The sequence below is a fragment of the Mastigoproctus giganteus genome, chromosome 2 (genome assembly GCF_048544385.1).
Source record: "Mastigoproctus giganteus isolate SK-2022 chromosome 2, ASM4854438v1, whole genome shotgun sequence".
Classification (NCBI taxonomy): domain Eukaryota; kingdom Metazoa; phylum Arthropoda; class Arachnida; order Uropygi; family Thelyphonidae; genus Mastigoproctus; species Mastigoproctus giganteus.
Window position 1 is genome coordinate 134,218,717 of NC_143576.1, and position 18,623 is coordinate 134,237,339.

At 35.4% G+C, this 18,623-nt stretch overlaps 1 protein-coding gene across 1 annotated transcript in view; it reads left to right on the forward strand.

Annotated features, from left to right (window-relative positions):
* The window catches only part of LOC150089578 (DNA (cytosine-5)-methyltransferase PliMCI-like), a 596,839-nt gene that overhangs the window by 531,110 nt on the left and 47,106 nt on the right, over positions 1-18,623 (forward strand). Inside the window, exons 29-31 of the mRNA XM_090368675.1 lie at positions 377-579; positions 13,565-13,676; positions 16,845-16,994. Of these exons, the coding sequence (XP_090224801.1) occupies positions 377-579; positions 13,565-13,676; positions 16,845-16,994 (465 nt within the window). The remainder of the gene's footprint in view (positions 1-376; positions 580-13,564; positions 13,677-16,844; positions 16,995-18,623) is intronic.

Sequence of the window (18,623 nt, forward strand, 5' to 3'; positions counted from 1 at the left end):
TCCAATTTGTTACGTAACCGTATAGTTGCTTTAAATATACATTTGAATGAACTTGGCAAAACATTCTGTGTAGCTGGGATAAAAGCTCTTCATCTTCTCTGGTTCAAGTCTGTGTTGAGTTACAAGGAGACTACATTGAGAAAAAACTCAAAACTGATCCTCCATTCTTATTTTGGGTTATGAATTTGGCACACCTCTTCTACATGTAGAAGGGAATTTAAATTCATCCAATAATGTAATTTTTTTTTACAGTCGAAACAAATTTATATTTTAGTAAATTGCATTTTGATTTTTTTACATTTCAAAAAAAGAATAATGTAATTTCATAGTAAATTTTTTGCTACTAATGATATTATTTAATTTTATTTATTTTTAGAACTCTTTGATTGTCTCATATCTAAGTTACTGTGACTACTACAGGCCAAAGTTTTTTGTTTTAGAAAATGTGAGAAATTTCCTTTCTTTCAAAAGGAATATGGTCTTGAAGTTGACTTTACGCTGTTTAGTTAGAATGGGTTATCAGTGCACATTTGGCATTTTGCAAGCTGGAAATTATGGAGTTCCTCAGACAAGGCGCAGGTATCGTTAATTTTTGATCTATAATAATAAATTTCATCACACACACACACAATCCTGCAGTTTTTCCATATGTACAGTACAGTAATACTTTAAATCAGTTGAGAAACTTGTCCTAATTGAGAATTGAGAATAATATGCCTGTGTAAAGCCTTAGATTGGGTCCATATCAATTTTTATGACGGTTCGGTGCCGGACAGTTTGGTGGGATTCCTTCAAAGAAGTGACTGTTACTTGATTCTGATAATGAGCCTGTTATGGTAGGCTTAAAAACTGGAGTAGCAAGGGCATTAAAAGATGACATTAAGCAGTTAATGGTAATGGGCTGTCTTTGTCATCTTATTAATTTTTGTGCTGAAAAGGGAGCTGCACACATTTTTTGTGAAAGGGGATGAATATTTGTTGAAAATTTACTGCTATCTACAAGTAAAGGCAGATTCAAACAATATCAACTGATGCATTCCACTGAAGGAAAAAAAGATCTTTTGAAGCATGCATGTACACATTGACTGTATTTGGTTAAATGTGTAGCTTGACTGGAAGAACAGTGGAAACCCTTTTATAAGTCAAACAATATGAGTACTTTCACAGAGTTACCAAATTAAAAGTCAACTGATTAGTAAGGAGTGACGGCCACATGTTCAAATCCAGTTCTTGATCCAGAAGTTTTGAAATAAGAAAAATTGATAAACTCCACAAGGATTGTTTGAAATTCAAAAAAAGAACTTCTGAATTTCAAACAATCTAGAATGGTCCAAATAAGATTCTAGTTCTAGGCATGTTATCACGCAGAAAGTCTTCTGGCTTGAATAACTTGCTTCTGTAAATGTTTAAAAATCTGAACACATCTTTTCAATCCAGTCTACCTCACATTCATATAATGAGATCATTACTCCTAGATATGTTGGAGAATGTTATGTGCAGTTTTTAAGCAGTTTTTAAATCTTCCTCTTCTATTTTGGAAGTTGATTACCATAAAACATGTTTTTTTCTGATTTATTCATAGGCATTTCTACTGCTAGGGTTGTGGAGAGTATAAAACAAGATTCTGTTATTTTGAGAAGATTCTCACATAGATAACAGAGAAGATTCTGTTGTCTTGTTCAATGAGGAAATACTTTATTGCTGCATGAACTACATGGTTCATAATTTAATGTTGTGTAGAAATCTGAGTGTCATCATTGATTAGCATAGGTAAAGTAGACTTTGTTTTGCAAGAAGTAGAACAGAACTGAATTTTAGAAGGATTAAAGTTAATTAAGGAAATGGTGATATATGTCTGAGAAGCCATGCAGGAAAGGTTTCTCGACTTTCAACAAGTCTATTTAAAAAAAGAAGTTAGAAGTGGTAAGAAAACCCATATGATCACTTCTTGGTTTTACCAAATTGAAACGTACAAGTAGTCACTAATGGGTGCCACTAATTCATATCCAGATCTAGTTTATAATCCAAAAGAAATCTTGAAAACAAATTAATAGCCTTCCAGAGAACATCTGAATTACAAACTTCTGGTGAAAACACTCCTGATCAGGGCAAGCAGCAAGTGGATGCTTGAATACTTTCCTCACAAGTGCAGAAAGTTTATTCATATTCCTCTCTTCTGGCTTCCATAAAGCAATTTGCTTATTTTTCTTAAATGTTATGTCAACATTTAAATATCAGAACATACCTCTTCAATTCAGTGTACCTCACGTTCATATACTGAGGTTATTACTCCTGGATATGTTAAAGAATGTTAATGCCAATTTATTATATCAGCAGTTTTTAAATCTTCCACATTCATTTTGGAAATTGATTACCATTGCAGACTTAACCAGAGTGATGTTTTTTGAATTTATACTGCTTGGGTCATGGAGAATTTATATTGTGATGAATTTATACTGCTTGGATCATGGAGAATTTATACTACTTGGGGTCATGGAGAATCTAAACAAGCAAAGATTCTGTTTGTTTAGTGAGGAAGTAGTTTATTGCTTCATGTGACTATGTGGTGCATCGTTTTCCAATTTTAAACTTTTTGCTGACATGTTTCTGGTACTTCTTGATTAAAGATGAAAAATATTGATGTTTTCTATCAGCAATTCTGTTTGTTTCAGTGTGAAAACCTACTAGGCTAATGTAAAAAAAAAAAAAAAAAAAAAAAAAAAAAAAGAAGAAAGAAGTGATGCACAGTGGTTCTTAGTTGGGAAACTAACAAGAAAGCTTGAAATATAAGAAATCATCCCAAGTCATACTTGGCATTTCAACAGTTCTTCATAGCAGTGCTGAGTATGAGAAAATATTCGGCCAGGTTAGTAAAACAAAACAAAAAAAAGATTTTAGATCTCTTTGAGGTGAAGCTTTGGAAATGCTCCTGACAACAAAGCATAGACATCAGGATGGTCTGAACTAAACTTTGAAACAGCAGTGGAAGCAATCGATGAAGTTAACAATTCTAAATGGGAAGCATTCTAATGCAATCGTAGAAACTAATAGGCTTTTTATACCAACTAAAATATACTGTTCAAAGTTTAAACCTAAATAGATGACACTTGTGACAGAGAAGAAATATGCATATAATGCGTAAATTATCAAGTGATATAGAAGCCTACAGTGCATATTAACCTATTTGCAATTTAGTCACAGAGGTTAGACAATTAAGGCAGATTATGAGAAGTCTAGCAAAGAATGCAAAGAGAAGCAGCAAAGACTTCTTTACACTACAAGAAAGTGGGATAAATTACATTGGTCCATTAGATATGAATAGTTTGTGTTGATTACCCTGCTCAGGTTACTGACAAACTGAATAGCTATTTTGCATCTACATTCCCAGATGAGGAATTTTTTAAGGATAAGGATACCGGAATCATATATTTTAACAGGGAGCTGAATGATTTTGTGATAACTGAGAGGAAAGTGGAAGAGGAATTATTGAAGCTAAATGTAAAAAAGGGCACCTGGGGGGTGGATGCAATCTATCCAATTATATTAAGGGAGATAAGCAAGGCAAACCTTGATTATGAGAGCATCCTTGATTTCAGGAGAAGTTCCTATGGACTGGAGATGGTCGAATGTACCCCAATTCATAAAGGGAGATCAAAGGATGATATGAGGCATTACAGACTTTTTAGCTTAATTTCTGCTCCAGGGAAAATAATGGAGTCACTAGTTAACAAAGTAATGCAAGACCATCTAGACAGGTGTGCAGTTATACTTCAGCCACAGCATGGATTTGTTTGACCAGTCTGGTAGATATTATGACACTGTCACAAAGAAATTATGCAAAAAATAATTTTGACAATATCACCTGATGCATTCCACTGAAGTAAAAAAAGATTTTTTGAAGCATGCATCATTGTACACATAGATTTAAGAAAAGTGTTTAATGCCATTACACATAAAAGAGTACTGTACAAATTGGAGCAGTGTGACATTAAGGGCAGTTACTGCTATGGATAAAGTGGTGACCAAGTGGAAGAAGACAGAGTTGTTATCAGTGAGCATTGTTCTTTGGGACCAATGTTATTAGTGGATTCCCCCCAGGGTTCAGTGCTGGTCCCATTTTGTTATCTATATTCATTAATTAAATTGATGGGAGACATATTAAACTTAATGTCTACATTTGCAGTTGTTACGAAGGCTACAGGGTGGTCAGTCACAATAATCAGAGTATGGTACTTCAATAAGATATAGACAAAATTGGTGTGCTGAAAATTGCCAATTGACCAAATGCAACTTTATACGGGTAGCAGTAATCCCAGATTACTATACTAACTGTGTGGTACCACACTCAGGGTAGTGAAGAAACTGGGGATGATTTTACAGCTAGTAAGTTCTCTAAGCAGTGCAGAAAGGTGGCCGGGATAGCTCATGGGCTGCTATACAGCAATTTTGCCAGCAGGGATAAAGAAGTGATTATCCCATTATATAAGGCAATTGTCAAGCTACATCTGGAGCACTGCATACAGGTCTGGAGGCCTCATTTTAGTGTTGACGGGGGTTCAAGCCCGTGACTGCTGAATGTGATTAATATTTGTATTGATGATATAATGTAAACTCCACTGACCTGGGTTGGTCGTGCTGAGTATAAACAAGAAATTAAATTAATTTGTTGGAATTGGAGGGGGGAGGGGAGAGAGAGAGCGAGAGGGGGAGAGAGCATTGAGATTAGGAAGAACGAAAAGTACTCTTACGAAGAAAGGCTTCGGTTCTGCACACTGCAGCATCTGGAAACCTTTAAGGAGTTCTGATTGAGATGTTTAAGGCTGTGAATGGATTGACTAAGCTCAATGCTGATGTAATCCTTCCTCTTTCTCAGACTATGCATGAGGGAGCATAAATGCAAACTGAGGAAAGATTGTTGCTGGGGTAGATGAATGGAAACTTACCTTCAGCTAGTCAGCAGTCCCTTGTTGGAACAAATTCTCATCTGGTGTCATACGGATGGATAGTTTGAATAAATTCAAGCAAGAACTATACAAACTGTTAAAAGGAATAACTTGATTTCTTGCATCATTTGCCACCACTAATAGTAATATTCTTGCCCTTTTTTTTTGCAGATTTTTAGGTGATATAAATACATTGGTTTTGAATTCGTGCTTCTTTAACATCACATGTAGTTAAGATTACATTATACATTTAGGGCAATAGCCTCAGGTTACATACTAACATATAAGTTAGTGCTAGAGCATCATGTTTCTACCTAGTCAACTACTAAGTACAGGAATACCTCACATAGCGTGGTTAATTTGTGCCAAAAATATACCACACTATGCGAAACCATGCTGATCGAGGTATTATTAGTATGTATTTTAATGCAGAGTGTTCCGACAATTTGATATATGGGTCGAGTTGCAAAAATATGTGTTTATTTACTATAAATTGATGCACATGAAGTTCTTGCAAAAAAAAGAAACTAAAATGATAAAAATGAAAAATACTAGTAAGTAAAGTAGAAATGATTTTTATTGCAGTATGTACATACCAAACGAATATAAGTGAAGTATGTACTATATTTTTATTTTGAAAAATTAACTGATAAGCTTAGTTTGCGCATTTTTTTTTTTTTCCTTTTTATCTGCATACATCTCTTTATAACATCGAATGTCATTTTGCAACGCCTGCCTTACTTTCATACCTCGTTCGATGTTTGGATCTAGAAGAACACTCAGCGCCATTACATTTCTTCTTTCCACTCATATTTGCATATAATGGTGTAACGTTTTTAAAAAATAATCTTTAATAAAAATACACAGTGAAAAATATTTGTACAGCTTACGCACAATCAACGACCTCACCACAAGGAATCTATTGTGTTTACTGTATGAATGCTAGCAGAGTTCGTATATAATGGGAGTTTCGACAAAGAATGTCCTTGAATCCATAATGCATTGGCTTGCGTGCTGGCATTATAATAAATAGATACATATATATGAAATGTATTGGTGCGTAACGCAGTTAATTTTTTTCCAATTTGTAAACTGCGCTGTTCGAAACTGCGCTATGCGAGGTATTCCTGTAGTTGAAAATGGCATCATTTAAAATGTCTTATATTTGAAGTTGTTCTGACTTTGGTTTTGTACTGGACTCTCTCTCTCTCTCTCTCTCTCTCTCTCTCTCTCTCTCTCTCTCTCTCTCTCTCTCTCTCTCTGTGTGCGTGTATGCTTAGGTGTAGAGGCATACAATGCAAGAAAGCAAGCTTATGCAGCATCAACCTCCCATTTCACCCCTCCATTCGTTCCAAATGCCTGTCTAGCTCAGCCTTAAATTTATTTAGGCTACCAACTTCTGCCAATCAACCACCCGCTGGCTAAAGGCAAATTTCTGGCAAAATATTGTGAATACCTTCACAACGAGTTACCATAACATTGCACTATCTTGAATAAGTAACACTTCACCAACAGAGAAGACTACTATTACTTATTCTCGGCAAATACCACCACCCAGACTGCACCGTTTCGGAGCTTGTTTTAATTTAATGTAAAGAGAAAAAAAAATAATAAATAATGCTTCACCAATGGAGAAGGCTACTTACTTATTCTCGGCAAATACCAATACCAGATGGCACTGTTTCGGAGCTTGTTCGCTCCTCATTGGTGGGTGGGTGGGTGGGTGGTCTGGTACCCTGGTATGCTTCATACTTTGCAACTGTTTTGTCATCATTGCAACACCAGGGTGCCTGCCCACCCACTGATGAGGAGCCAACAAGCTCTGAAATGGTGTCATCTCAGAGTGGTGGTATTCACCAAGAAAAAGTAACAGTAGTCTTCTCCATTGGTGAAGTGTTACTTATTGGAAGTAATGCAATACCATGGTAAATACCAATACTGTGAAGGTATTCACAGTATGAGATAGACATAAATGATGCCATTTTCAACTACTTAGTAGATGGCTATGTATAGACATGATGCTCTAGCACTAACTTATACATTAGTTAACTTCTACCTACCTGAGCCTATTGCCCTAAATGTGTTTTGTAATCTTAATTACCTGTACATCATCGGGCATCTCTCATATTGTGAAGTTATACTTTGCAACTTGGTTTTCATCATTGCAACACTGGGTACCTGCCCACCCACCGATGAGGAGCCACCAAGCTCCGAAATGTTGTTGTCTGGGTGGCGGTATTCAAGGTAATGCAATATCATGGTAACTCATTGTGAAGGCATTCACAATATGAGATATACTTAAATAATGCAATTTTCAACTACTTAGTAGTTGACTCCGTATAGACATGATGTTCTAGCACTAACTTATATGTTATATCACAAGTAGTCCAACAGTTGAAGCAGGCAGAGATTGTTAATACTGGGAAAAAAAATTTGAATTTTTATGAAACTGAACATTTATTCTAGTTGGATTAAACATAATTTCATTGTTTGTTCAGAGTAATTCTCACTAAGCAGTATTGATTGTACAATTTCTTTAATATTTATTTTTCATTAACTTTTTCCTTTTGATCAATTTTAAATTCTCTGAATGCTCAAAAATATACTATTTCATCAAGATAAAAATGTATTATTAATTGCAAGAAGTTTAATTTTGAGATTAATTAAGTAAGAACTACTGTGTTAATAATTTCAGAATTTAAAGAGGATTTGTAAAATTATTAGAGAAGTTGAACAGATGGGGTAGTTATTTTTATTTATTTATTTGTTTATATATTGACCATGATTTTACTTAGCAAAGGCTTAAAATGTCGAAGTTTGTGACAGGCAATATGTACTTAGTCAAAGCTTGTATATTTAGTGTAATAAGAGCTGTTATGTGCTCAATATCTCCCATATATTCTTTTAATTATTAGTTAATTATACAGGGATTACCTTCATTTCTTTATAGGCAGGCTTCTTATCCTACTGTCCTAGTCCATCACTTGAAATAAATAAATTATAAAAAAATTGATAAACTTTATCCTAATGTGTTCCATACCGTCAACACGAACGCAAATTAATAGTCCAGGATCACCATCGAGGCCCAAACCCGACCCCAAAACCATCAACCGCGACACAACTCTCGGCATATGAACACATCGTGTCAAAATTTTGAATAGTATAAAAAAACAATTAACAAATACGTGAAAACATTATCTTCCTCCTTAACTTGGATGAGAACTTTTTGATCGTTCACAGGATGGAAAGAAACTAAAAAATGGACTGCTGCATCTGTATTTAAAAGAAATTTTAGTCCTCATCGTGCATGTGTTAATAGGACCAATCCTATTAACATATTAAAAAAAGGTTTACAAATGTTGATAGAATTTTTGCATAATTTTATTTCAAGAATTTCTGCCATAAGTAGTTTACTGTAATTGTGTTGAATATTAATTAATTTTGCTTCATTAAAGAGAAACATGTGACTTTCATTTACAGCATGAAATGCTAATTCTGAAGCATTTGCTCTCGACACTCAAAAACTGAAGCCTCGTGTTGTTTAACGCGAAATTCCAATGTCCCCCGCATAGAACCTACATAAGATGAGTTGCATTTCTTTGCAAGAAATACTATAAACCAAATTGTGTTTGTCGCAAGGAAGAATTGTTAAATATTTTCTTAATAATGTAAGCAATTTATTTATAGGTTTCGCTATTATTTTCATATCTGTGCCTTTGCATAAGTCATTCAGTTTATTATACCAATATTCTTGGTATAATCACTACTTTTTTTTTTTTATGAAAACCCCAAACACGAAAGGTATCAAAACCTATAGTACTTAGTACTGTGCATGGGTTGAAGGAGAAGTATGGGGGAAGGGGGGTGCCGGAAACTTTGCTCTAGAGACTAAACATGAGTTTCACCACTTCAAGCCTCCAATAAGCAAAGTGGTGGTATTTCACCAGTTGATGAAAGTCATCTACCACATACTTGATGGGGTGTTAGGGTATACAGCGTATACCCTAACACCCCATCAAGTTACATTGTTTTAAATTTTACTTTACCACCACCTATGGAAAAAAACAACTAATTGTTGATCTTGATTAAGTAAATTGAGAGAAAATAAAGATTTTATCATATAAAAAGCCGATAAAGGGGATACTGGTTATACTTAACAAAAAGGATTTCGTCGATAAATTACGTACCATCATATCAGATATAACAACATATCAAGAGGTTGATTCTTCGGTTTTTTACAATTTAGTAAATAAATATAATAAAATCTTAACGCTATATACAAAAAATGACCATATTATGATGTCAAAACTTAAACAAATTAAAGCTCGGACCTATAATATTCCTACTCTTTTTAGCCAAATTAAATTACATGAACCAGGCAATCTGATTAGTTTCTTACCAGAACTCGACCTCGCTTACCCTTGATACCATACCTCTCCAATTTGTACAGCAGTCTTCCATGTGCAACAGTATCAAAAGCTTTCCTGAAATCCAAGTATATGATATTATTTCGTCTTTGTCCTCCTTCATTTATTCTATCATAAAATCGTTTAGAAAGATTTTAAAATATAGTGTTAAAAATTACGACTCTCTTTTTAAGAGATTGAAAGACCACAAACTATATCCTCTAGACGTAGCATCTTTGTACACTAATGTAAACATGCCATATGCGTCAGATATTATTTGGAACTTACTTAATGATAGTAATATCAATAATACCAGACTCCCCAAAGAAAAAATGTTTCATCTCATTAAGTTACTAGTTTCTGCAAATTATATTTTATTCTAAGATAAAATATACGTACAGATTTTTTAGCTTACCTATGAGCATTAGCATTAGTGGTGTCATTACAGAACTGTACTTAGATAAAATAGAGAATATTTACTTGAATCCATTTATACTAGAAATCTCGTATTACGCAGTAGATATCTAGATGATGTGCTCATTATAACTAATCAGATCGCTATAAATTCGGTTTTACAAGTATCAAATAACATTCACACCAGACTGAATTACACTTTGGAAACAGAGAAGGACGCGATCCATTAATTTTCTTAATTTCACTTTACAAAGGGAGGGGGATATATATTAAATTTTAGTATTTATAGAAAGCCTACAAACAAGGCTATGTTTTCTCATTATAAGAGCTGTCACCCATACACTTATAAAAAATTGGTCATGTTAAACCAGTTTTTAAATGCTTTTAATTATTCTGCCATACAGAGTGGATTACAGGCTGAGATAAATGAACTAACAAAGAGATTCCTTAATAGAGACTATCCAATTATCTCTATTAATAAAATTAAACTTGATCACCCAAGAAAAGATAGAAAACAACTACCAAAAAACAAATACAGTCAGTCCTCACATAGCACGATAGTTGTGTTCCTAGAAACCCTCGTGCAATGCAAAATTATGCAATATAAATAACAGGTCCTATAGGAAAATAGTGTTAGGTGCCGACCACCCAAGATAATATAATTGTCATAAAAAAATACTTATGTATGTTATTATGTAATTATGACAATTACGTAATAAAATACAGTATTTCTAATGCTTTTGCTTCTATCGTAAGCAACTTGTTCTTTGTTTGATCTTCTATCCAAACAGACGACAGCTGTTTCATCTCTACAGAAAGAATAGATGGGATAGGAAGGGAGCAGGGGTTACGCTATTAGTTAAGAAACACATAAAATCTAAGGAAGTGAAGCCAGTCGACATCGCTGGACAGTTGCAGTGTCAAGTCAGTTTGTTGTGACATAAGCATTGGGAGATCAAAATCGAGAGTAGGAGTGATAGGCCTAATGACTCTAATGAGTACAATAAGAAACTGTACAGGGAAATAGAGTGGGCCAGTAAATCAGAGAGTCTTATAATGAGGGATTTTAATTTCCCAGATATTGACTGGAATTTGTGGGTACCACACTCACACACTAGCAAGGCTTTTGTAGATTTATTGGATGATTGTTTTCTACAACAGCATGTTCGGGAGGCAACTAGAGGGAGTAATACTCTTGATTTGATTATCAGTAGTGATTCTTCATGCATCAAGAATTTGCAGATAAAGGAACCGCTGGGTGACGTAATCACAGTGTGCTGAAGTGGGATTTACTCAAAGAGGTAACTACCATCGGGGGTAAAGGGAAGGGTTATTGCTTTCGTAAAGGCGACTACAATGGTCTGAGACAGTATTTAAATTCTATACAGTGGGACCAACTGATGATGTTACCAACAGCAGATTCAAAATGGGAAGCATTCAAAGAATTTATCTTGGCAGCTACTAGGCTTTACGTACCAACTAAGAAATATTGTTCAAGGTTTAGGCCTAAATGGATGTCAGATGAACTAATGAGACATATGGCAGAGAAGAAAAATGCATGGGATACATGGAAATTAACATGTGACACAGAAACCTATGATAGATAAAAGTTGATCTGTAACCAAGTTACAAAGGAGGTTAGGCAGGCAAAGGCAGATTACGAGAAAAATCCGCAAAGAGTTCTTTACTTATGTAAACTCTAAAAGGAAGAGGATGAATCAGATTGGTTCAACAGTTGATGATCCTGTTCAGGTAGCTAACAAACTAAATGAATATTTTGCATCGATATTCACACATGAGGGGTTATTCAGCTAGGGGAATGCCAAAGGTGTATTCAACTCTAGCAGTAAGCTAGATAATCTTGTAATAACTGAGAGTAAAGTGGAGGAGAAATTGTTGAAGATAAACACAAGAAAGGCACCTGGGGTGGATGGGATCTATCCAATTATATTAAAGGAGGCAGCAAATGAAGTTTTTTTTTTTATTTTATTTTTTATGAAAACCCCAAACACGAAAGGTATCAAAACCTACAGTACTTAGTACCGTGTATGGGTTGAAGGAGAAGTATGGGGGGAGGTGGATGCTGGAAACTTTGCTCTAGAGACTAAACATGGGTTTCACCACTTCAAGCCTCCAATAAGCAAAGTGGTGGTATTTCACCGGTTGATGAAAGTCAAACCCTTAGCCATAATTATGAGAGCTTCCTTGGACTCAGGGGAGGTACCCATAGACTGGAGATGTCAAAATGTGACCCCAGGAAACTTCTGTTCCAGGAAAATTAATGGAGGCACTGGTTAAAGAAGCATTGCAGGATCATCTAGACAAGACTTCAGTTACAGCTTGAACACAGCATGGTTTTGTTAAGGGGAAGTCTTGTCTGACAAATTTGATTGGATACCGAGGTGTGGCCACAAAGGAACTGGATGCAAAGAATAATTTTGAAATCATATACTTGGATTTTAGGAAAGCTTTTGATACTGTGGCACATGGAAGGCTACTGTCAAATTGGAGCAGTATAGCATTAAGGGCAAGTTGCTATAATGGATAATAGGATGGTTGAGGTGGAGAAGAGGGAGAGTGGTTATCAATGATCTTCATGGACTAATGTTATTAGTGGAGTCCCCCCAGGGTTTGGTGTTCGGCCTATTGTTATTTTCAGTATTTATCAATGATATTGATGAAGGTATATCAGGGTTAATGTCTAAGTTTGCAGACAATACGAAGGTTGGCAAGGTTGTTAATCACAATAATGATAGTACACTATTGCAACACAATCTGGAAAAGTTGGGTAGATGGGCTGTGAGAGGTGGCAACTGTAGTTTAACATTCACAAATGTAAAGTACTGCGTATGGGTAGTAGTAACCCCAGATTAACATGTCAACTAGGTGGTACTACACTCAGGGTGAAAAGGACCTGGGGGTAATACTGTAGTCAGATATGAAATGTTCCGAGCAGTGCAAAAAGGCTGCAAGAGTAGCTCATGGTGTCTTGACAATGATATACAGGAATTCTGTTAGCAGGGATAAGGGAGCGATTGTGCCCTCTTGTATAAGGCAATGATCTGGAGGCCTCATTTTAGGAAAGATGCAGAGCTGTAGGAATGAGTACAGAGAAGGGCAATGAGCTTCGCGAGTGGAACAAAGGATTGGTATTACCAAGAAAGGCTTAAGTTCTGCAAATTGCAGCTTCTGGAGACTAGGCACCTGCGAGGTGATCTAATTGAGGTGTATAAGGCCTTAGAATTGAGCCAGCTCAATGCTAATGGGATTCTTCCTCTTGCTCAGATTACTCACGTGAGCGGGACATAAATTCAAATTGAGGAACGACAATTGTAGAATAGATGCGTGGAAATTCAGTGGAGATCAGCAACTTAAATAAGTTCAAGGCAAAGGAACTATATAACCATTTGGAGGGAATGATTGGATGAAATGGGAAGTGGTTTTTTTTTTTTTTTTTTTTTTGCTGATGCTATATAAGTTTGCTTTCTTGCATCATATCCTTCTACTAATGCTAAATTGGTCACTTGAAAATTTAAGCAGATGAATAAGAATAAAAAGAGAGCTATTCTTATTTGCTTGATTTGAATTAAATCCAGAGTAAAAAATATGCATTCAGTTTATTCCCAGATTTCTGTCCCAGCAGAAAAGTGTGAATTATAAAGGCTGTTCATGTATTAGCATGATTTGACATAATTCAAGTAAATAATCTAAAAGTTTTTAAAAAAATTGAATTACGTTTAATAATTTTGCATTGAGTTGTTTTGTATTTAATTAGAACTCTATTAATATTGATTTCTTTAGAGCTATAATTCTGGCTGCTGCGCCTGGTGAAAAGTTGCCATTTTATCCAGAACCTACTCATGTTTTTGCTCCCCGAGCATGCCAGTTGTCAGTTGTCATTGGTGAGAAAAAGGTATACTTTTAAATTTTCTATATGATGGTTATTTTGAGAAATACAGTCAGTCCTCGTATAACACGTGTTTACACTACACAAATTTGATCATGCACAATTTATAAATAGGGGAACGATATCGTATATAACACGAACCGAATTTGCTTATGTTACCTTTGTGTTTACAACAAATGGCAGTCGAACACGGAATCACCCCAACTGCACGCAACACGATAGGAATGAAGAGAAGATTTTGAAAATGTATTTATGTTTTTTATATCAGTGAAGGGGAAACACATTTCACCATAATAAGGTAAAAATCCACACAATTCCAGCTATTGGTATTATCGCAAATGCAATTAGATCGAGTTTATTACCAGTTTATAACAGATTCCACTAGCAGAAGCGCAACTGAAAATTGTTTTTATTGTTTTATGGTAGTAACCCCCAGAAATGTGCTTTAGTAAAATGTGAGGTGTTAATAGTGTATCTCTGCCTTTACGGTGTTGTTTCAGTTGCTACACGCACACAGCTTTGTTTATGTGTATATCAAGCATGCCTCCTCATTTTGTAATTGTGCTTTTTTTCCCTAAAAATGAGTAAAATACTTAAAAGGTGTGAAAAGGAAGAGTCCTGGTGAAGACACTACAGATTCAGAGAGAAAAGAAAAGCAATATTGATAAACAGAGGCGGACTGGGTCAAAAATTCTTACCCGGGAAAATTTGTAGTGGCCTCATACTAGCGTTTATGGCCAAAATCACACCGGCCTCTGGCCCACTGGGGTTTTTCCGGTAAGGCTTATGGCCAGTCCACCTCTGTCGATAGAGAAAAAGTATGAAATTGTGAAAGGCTTTGAGTGAAATAAAAGATCTTGTGATATTGCATGTGCTACAGACCTAAATGAGGCAATGCCAAGAATTACAAAGAATGCAGAGAAAATAAAAACAACTTTCATAGCAGGTACAATTCAAAGTGTAATTAAAATCCATTAGATTAAGACACACAGAATTGGAAGATATGGAACGGCTGTCATCTGTTTGGATGGAAAATCAAACAAAAAACAAGTTTGCTTACGATAGAAGCAAAAGCATTAGCAATATTTTATTACGTAATAGTCGTAATAAAATACTTACGTATTTTATTACGATTATTTCTTGTGTTTGGTAATGTTTTGGTTACAAATCTTGGTGGTCGGCACCTAACCCTATTTTTCCCACAGGGCCTGTTTATATTGCACGATTTTGCATTGCACGAGGGTTTCTAGGAACACAACTATCGTGCTATACGAGGACTGACTGTAACATATATCCTTTATTGTGTATTGTGACCCCCCCACCTCTAGGATGTAATGTTTAATTCCAGAAGCCACATAACAGGTAGTGGCAATCGTGTAATATTAAAGCATGCATACTTAATGACAGGTAGATGAAACAGAATGGGATGAGAAAAGGACTTATATACTTTTCTCAACCCATTCTAGATACTATGATAATATGTTATTACTCAGCAGGTACATATTTTTGCCAGAAAGCAGAAAGGGTGGATACAAAATCACATGGAGGAAATGGCATGTTGCAAGTGGTAGAAAAAAGGTAATATGACCATTCATCCCAAGCTACAATCAAATAATCTACATAGACTATCATTAATAACACCTTCCATTCCCATCCCCCCCCCACACACAGCAAGCTAATGAGTAAATAGTAAGGAAATCACAAATATTTAACCGCCTTGTGATGTATACAGGACATGCCACATATTATTCTAATCACAGATAATGTTATCACTTCTGTGAAATCCTGATCAGATGTATATCAATACACTTATAAAGCATGCCATATATTGTAACCAGGCTTTGGTTTATGTTTTATCACTTCCACTGCACATGTTTACAGTGGAAGTGATTAAATAAACCCTAATTTGTTCTTAAACTCCACTATATTGTGTGGCTAGTTACTGATTTTGCTTCTTACAGTTCGTGTTATTGTTGTTACTTCATGAAGTAAATTAATAAATAATTAATAAATTTTATCAACACCAAACCTTGTGTCACTCTCCTTCATCACATTTATGATGACCAAGCAGATAATTATACACTTACCTGGGTCATCCCTCTATTAATAGTGATATCCGTCATTCACATGGACTGTATCGAAATGTAACTATTGTTCTGTGTATCCAGTTTTTTAGTGACAATCCCTAAGTTAATTAGGTTGTTAGACTCGATCTCCTCTTAACAGAGCTATGTTGTGATTTTCTTCATTATAGGATGTATTATAGGATCTATAAGCGACCCTGGCACAGCAATGAAGCTTATGGTTTGTAGTTTCTAATTTTGAGGCCTTTTGAGTTACCTTTGTAAATTGGAGAGGGAGATAGATGTGCTTATATTCAAACAGACTTTTACTGAGTACAAATATATCCTCATTATGATAGCTAAAGGTTTTCTTACCTTTGGCTGTCATAATGGAATCAGTCTGGTAGACTGATTCCATTATTTCTTGTGCTTTGTTCAAGTCTATCTGCAAAAACATCATTTTAGTCCCTTTTCAGTTCTCTGAAAACCATTCAAATCCTGGTTAGAAACAGCTACTCCACTGGTATCCTCAATAAAAATTCTTCATGTGTGAAGAAGTTTTTATTGAGGATACCAGTAGAGTAGCTAATTCAAGATCGCTGATACTGATAGCTTGGATATCAAGCACACCAATATGATTAATTCCTTTTCCTTTGTACCCTTAGCTAAGGTCTCATAATTTGCTTTGACATACATGTTAGGATTAATTCTTTTACACAGCAAACCTTGCTGTATTCTATAAAAGAACAATGAACTAATTGCTGTTGGTGAATATGCAAATTATCAAAGATAACTAAATTTTGTTTTTCAAACAGAGATTATATTCATTGAGGAAAAAAATCCGAAAGAAAGAAAAGAATAGGAAAAATGATTCATACAGTCTGTAAACTAAATAAACTCTTCGTGGATAGTCTTATCATTTAATCCATTTGCCCCTATCCATAGAATGGTTGGAACTATTCCAACTATTTACAGAGGCACCATAACTGTTGAGTTGCCCCTTATCCTATGATATTAAACAGTGAAAGGATAAATTGTTATTCACTTGCTCTTTTTTAAAATTTTTTCCCCTTCAGATAATTGCCAATTATTATATTATTATTTTTTTTAGTTTGAATCAAATATACAGTGGACAAAGTCAGCTCCTTACCGTACTGTTACAGTGAGAGATTCCATGTCAGATTTACCGGAAATACGCAATGGCGCTAAAATAGAAGAAATTAGTTACACAGGAGAATCTATATCTCACTTTCAGAGAATGGTAAGTAAAATATACATGTAAATAATTTTGGTGTCCAGTATTTGGCAGGCTGAATTTTAACTGCCCTTAAATGTATTGTGCTGAACAACAAATTTACGTTATGGATTTTGGGGTGCTAAACACAGAAATAGTGCTCAAAATGGCAGATTTGCTCATGTTTTCAAAAAAAGTAGTTTTTTATATTTATACAAGGTATTTTTTATTTATATAGCAGTAAAATGCAGCTACAAACATACTTGTATCAAACAAAGGGACCTTTTCACTTGTATTCAGCTTCGGGAGCATCTCTTTTCATCATCCAACAATAATCAGCTAATATGATGGCACTATTTGCTTTTGTATCTTTGTTCCATTGCTGCGATGTCTTGATGGAAGCACTCACCACATTTGTTACTGACGGCACCACAGTTTGGCAGGGAAAAATCCAGGTGTGAGTGCAAGAAATGCATCTTCAGTGAAATGTTCCACCCCAGTTTATCGTAAGCAGTAATAAGATCTTCCACAAGCTGCCTATAGTTGCTAGCTTTAACATTTCCTAGAAAACCAGTCGAAATATTTCGAAAGGCTTCCCACGCCGATTTCACGCTATCACTAAGGGCACGTCCGAACTGTTCATCTTTGAAAAGTTGCCTTATTTGTGGACCAGTGAAAACACCTGCCTTTAAGTCTTGGAAATTTCCCTTGCTACTATGTGGATGCAGGACCGTTCACTTCCAAAGCCTTCATGAAATTTTTCCTGAGCCCCAGTTTGTGGAGTGGTGGAAGCAAAACTTTATTTGGATCTACCAGAAGTTCAAATGCTACGTTCTTCTTTCCAAGTGTTAATGATTTTTGTTGAGGCCAACTCCTCTTCTCGTATTACATATCCTTGGTATGACTATCACACTTGCAGAGAAAGCAAAAATACTTAGTGTAACCCTTTTGTAGTCCTAATAAAATGGCGATTACCTTTAAATCACCACATCTGCCACTCATACTTCTGATAGTGTATACATAAGAGGATGTTTCTTTTTTGTGGATGGCATATGCAAGAGGTATTGAAGGCAGCATATTTCTATTGTGTAATAACACAGCCTTAAGGCTAACCTTAGAAGCATGTATAAATAGCCGCCATTCTTTGGGAACATGCCTCCATTGCAGCAACAAACAGTGAGTTCAGTTTGATAGAATTTATCATAGTTTCTATTTAGAGTACAAAATATTGTCACTTTCACAGAATGTTCTAGAAGATTCCACTGTTGTAACCTTGAGGCCAAAAGCTCTGCCTTATTCTTTAAGATCTTTGATGAGGTCATTAAGCTGACTTTCTGTGATCTTATGTGGTTCAGAAGGATAAAGGTTTGGACAGAATGTGGACCCCTTGATGTAGATGGCTACTCTACTCTCTTCATGTATATCAACTTGATATTCATCAGTGTCTTCATCTTCATCAAAGTGTATAGTAAAAGGGTGAGGTGGTTCAGGAATAGGTAGTACTTCACCGTGAGGCACGGCATGAATTGCAGATGGTATATTTGGGTATGTCATTGTCCACTTTTTCTAATATGAGGTACCATACAGAAGTAACTGTCTGTGACTTATTTTGTTGGCTACATCCATATGATGACACTGATAAAGGCACAAAACATC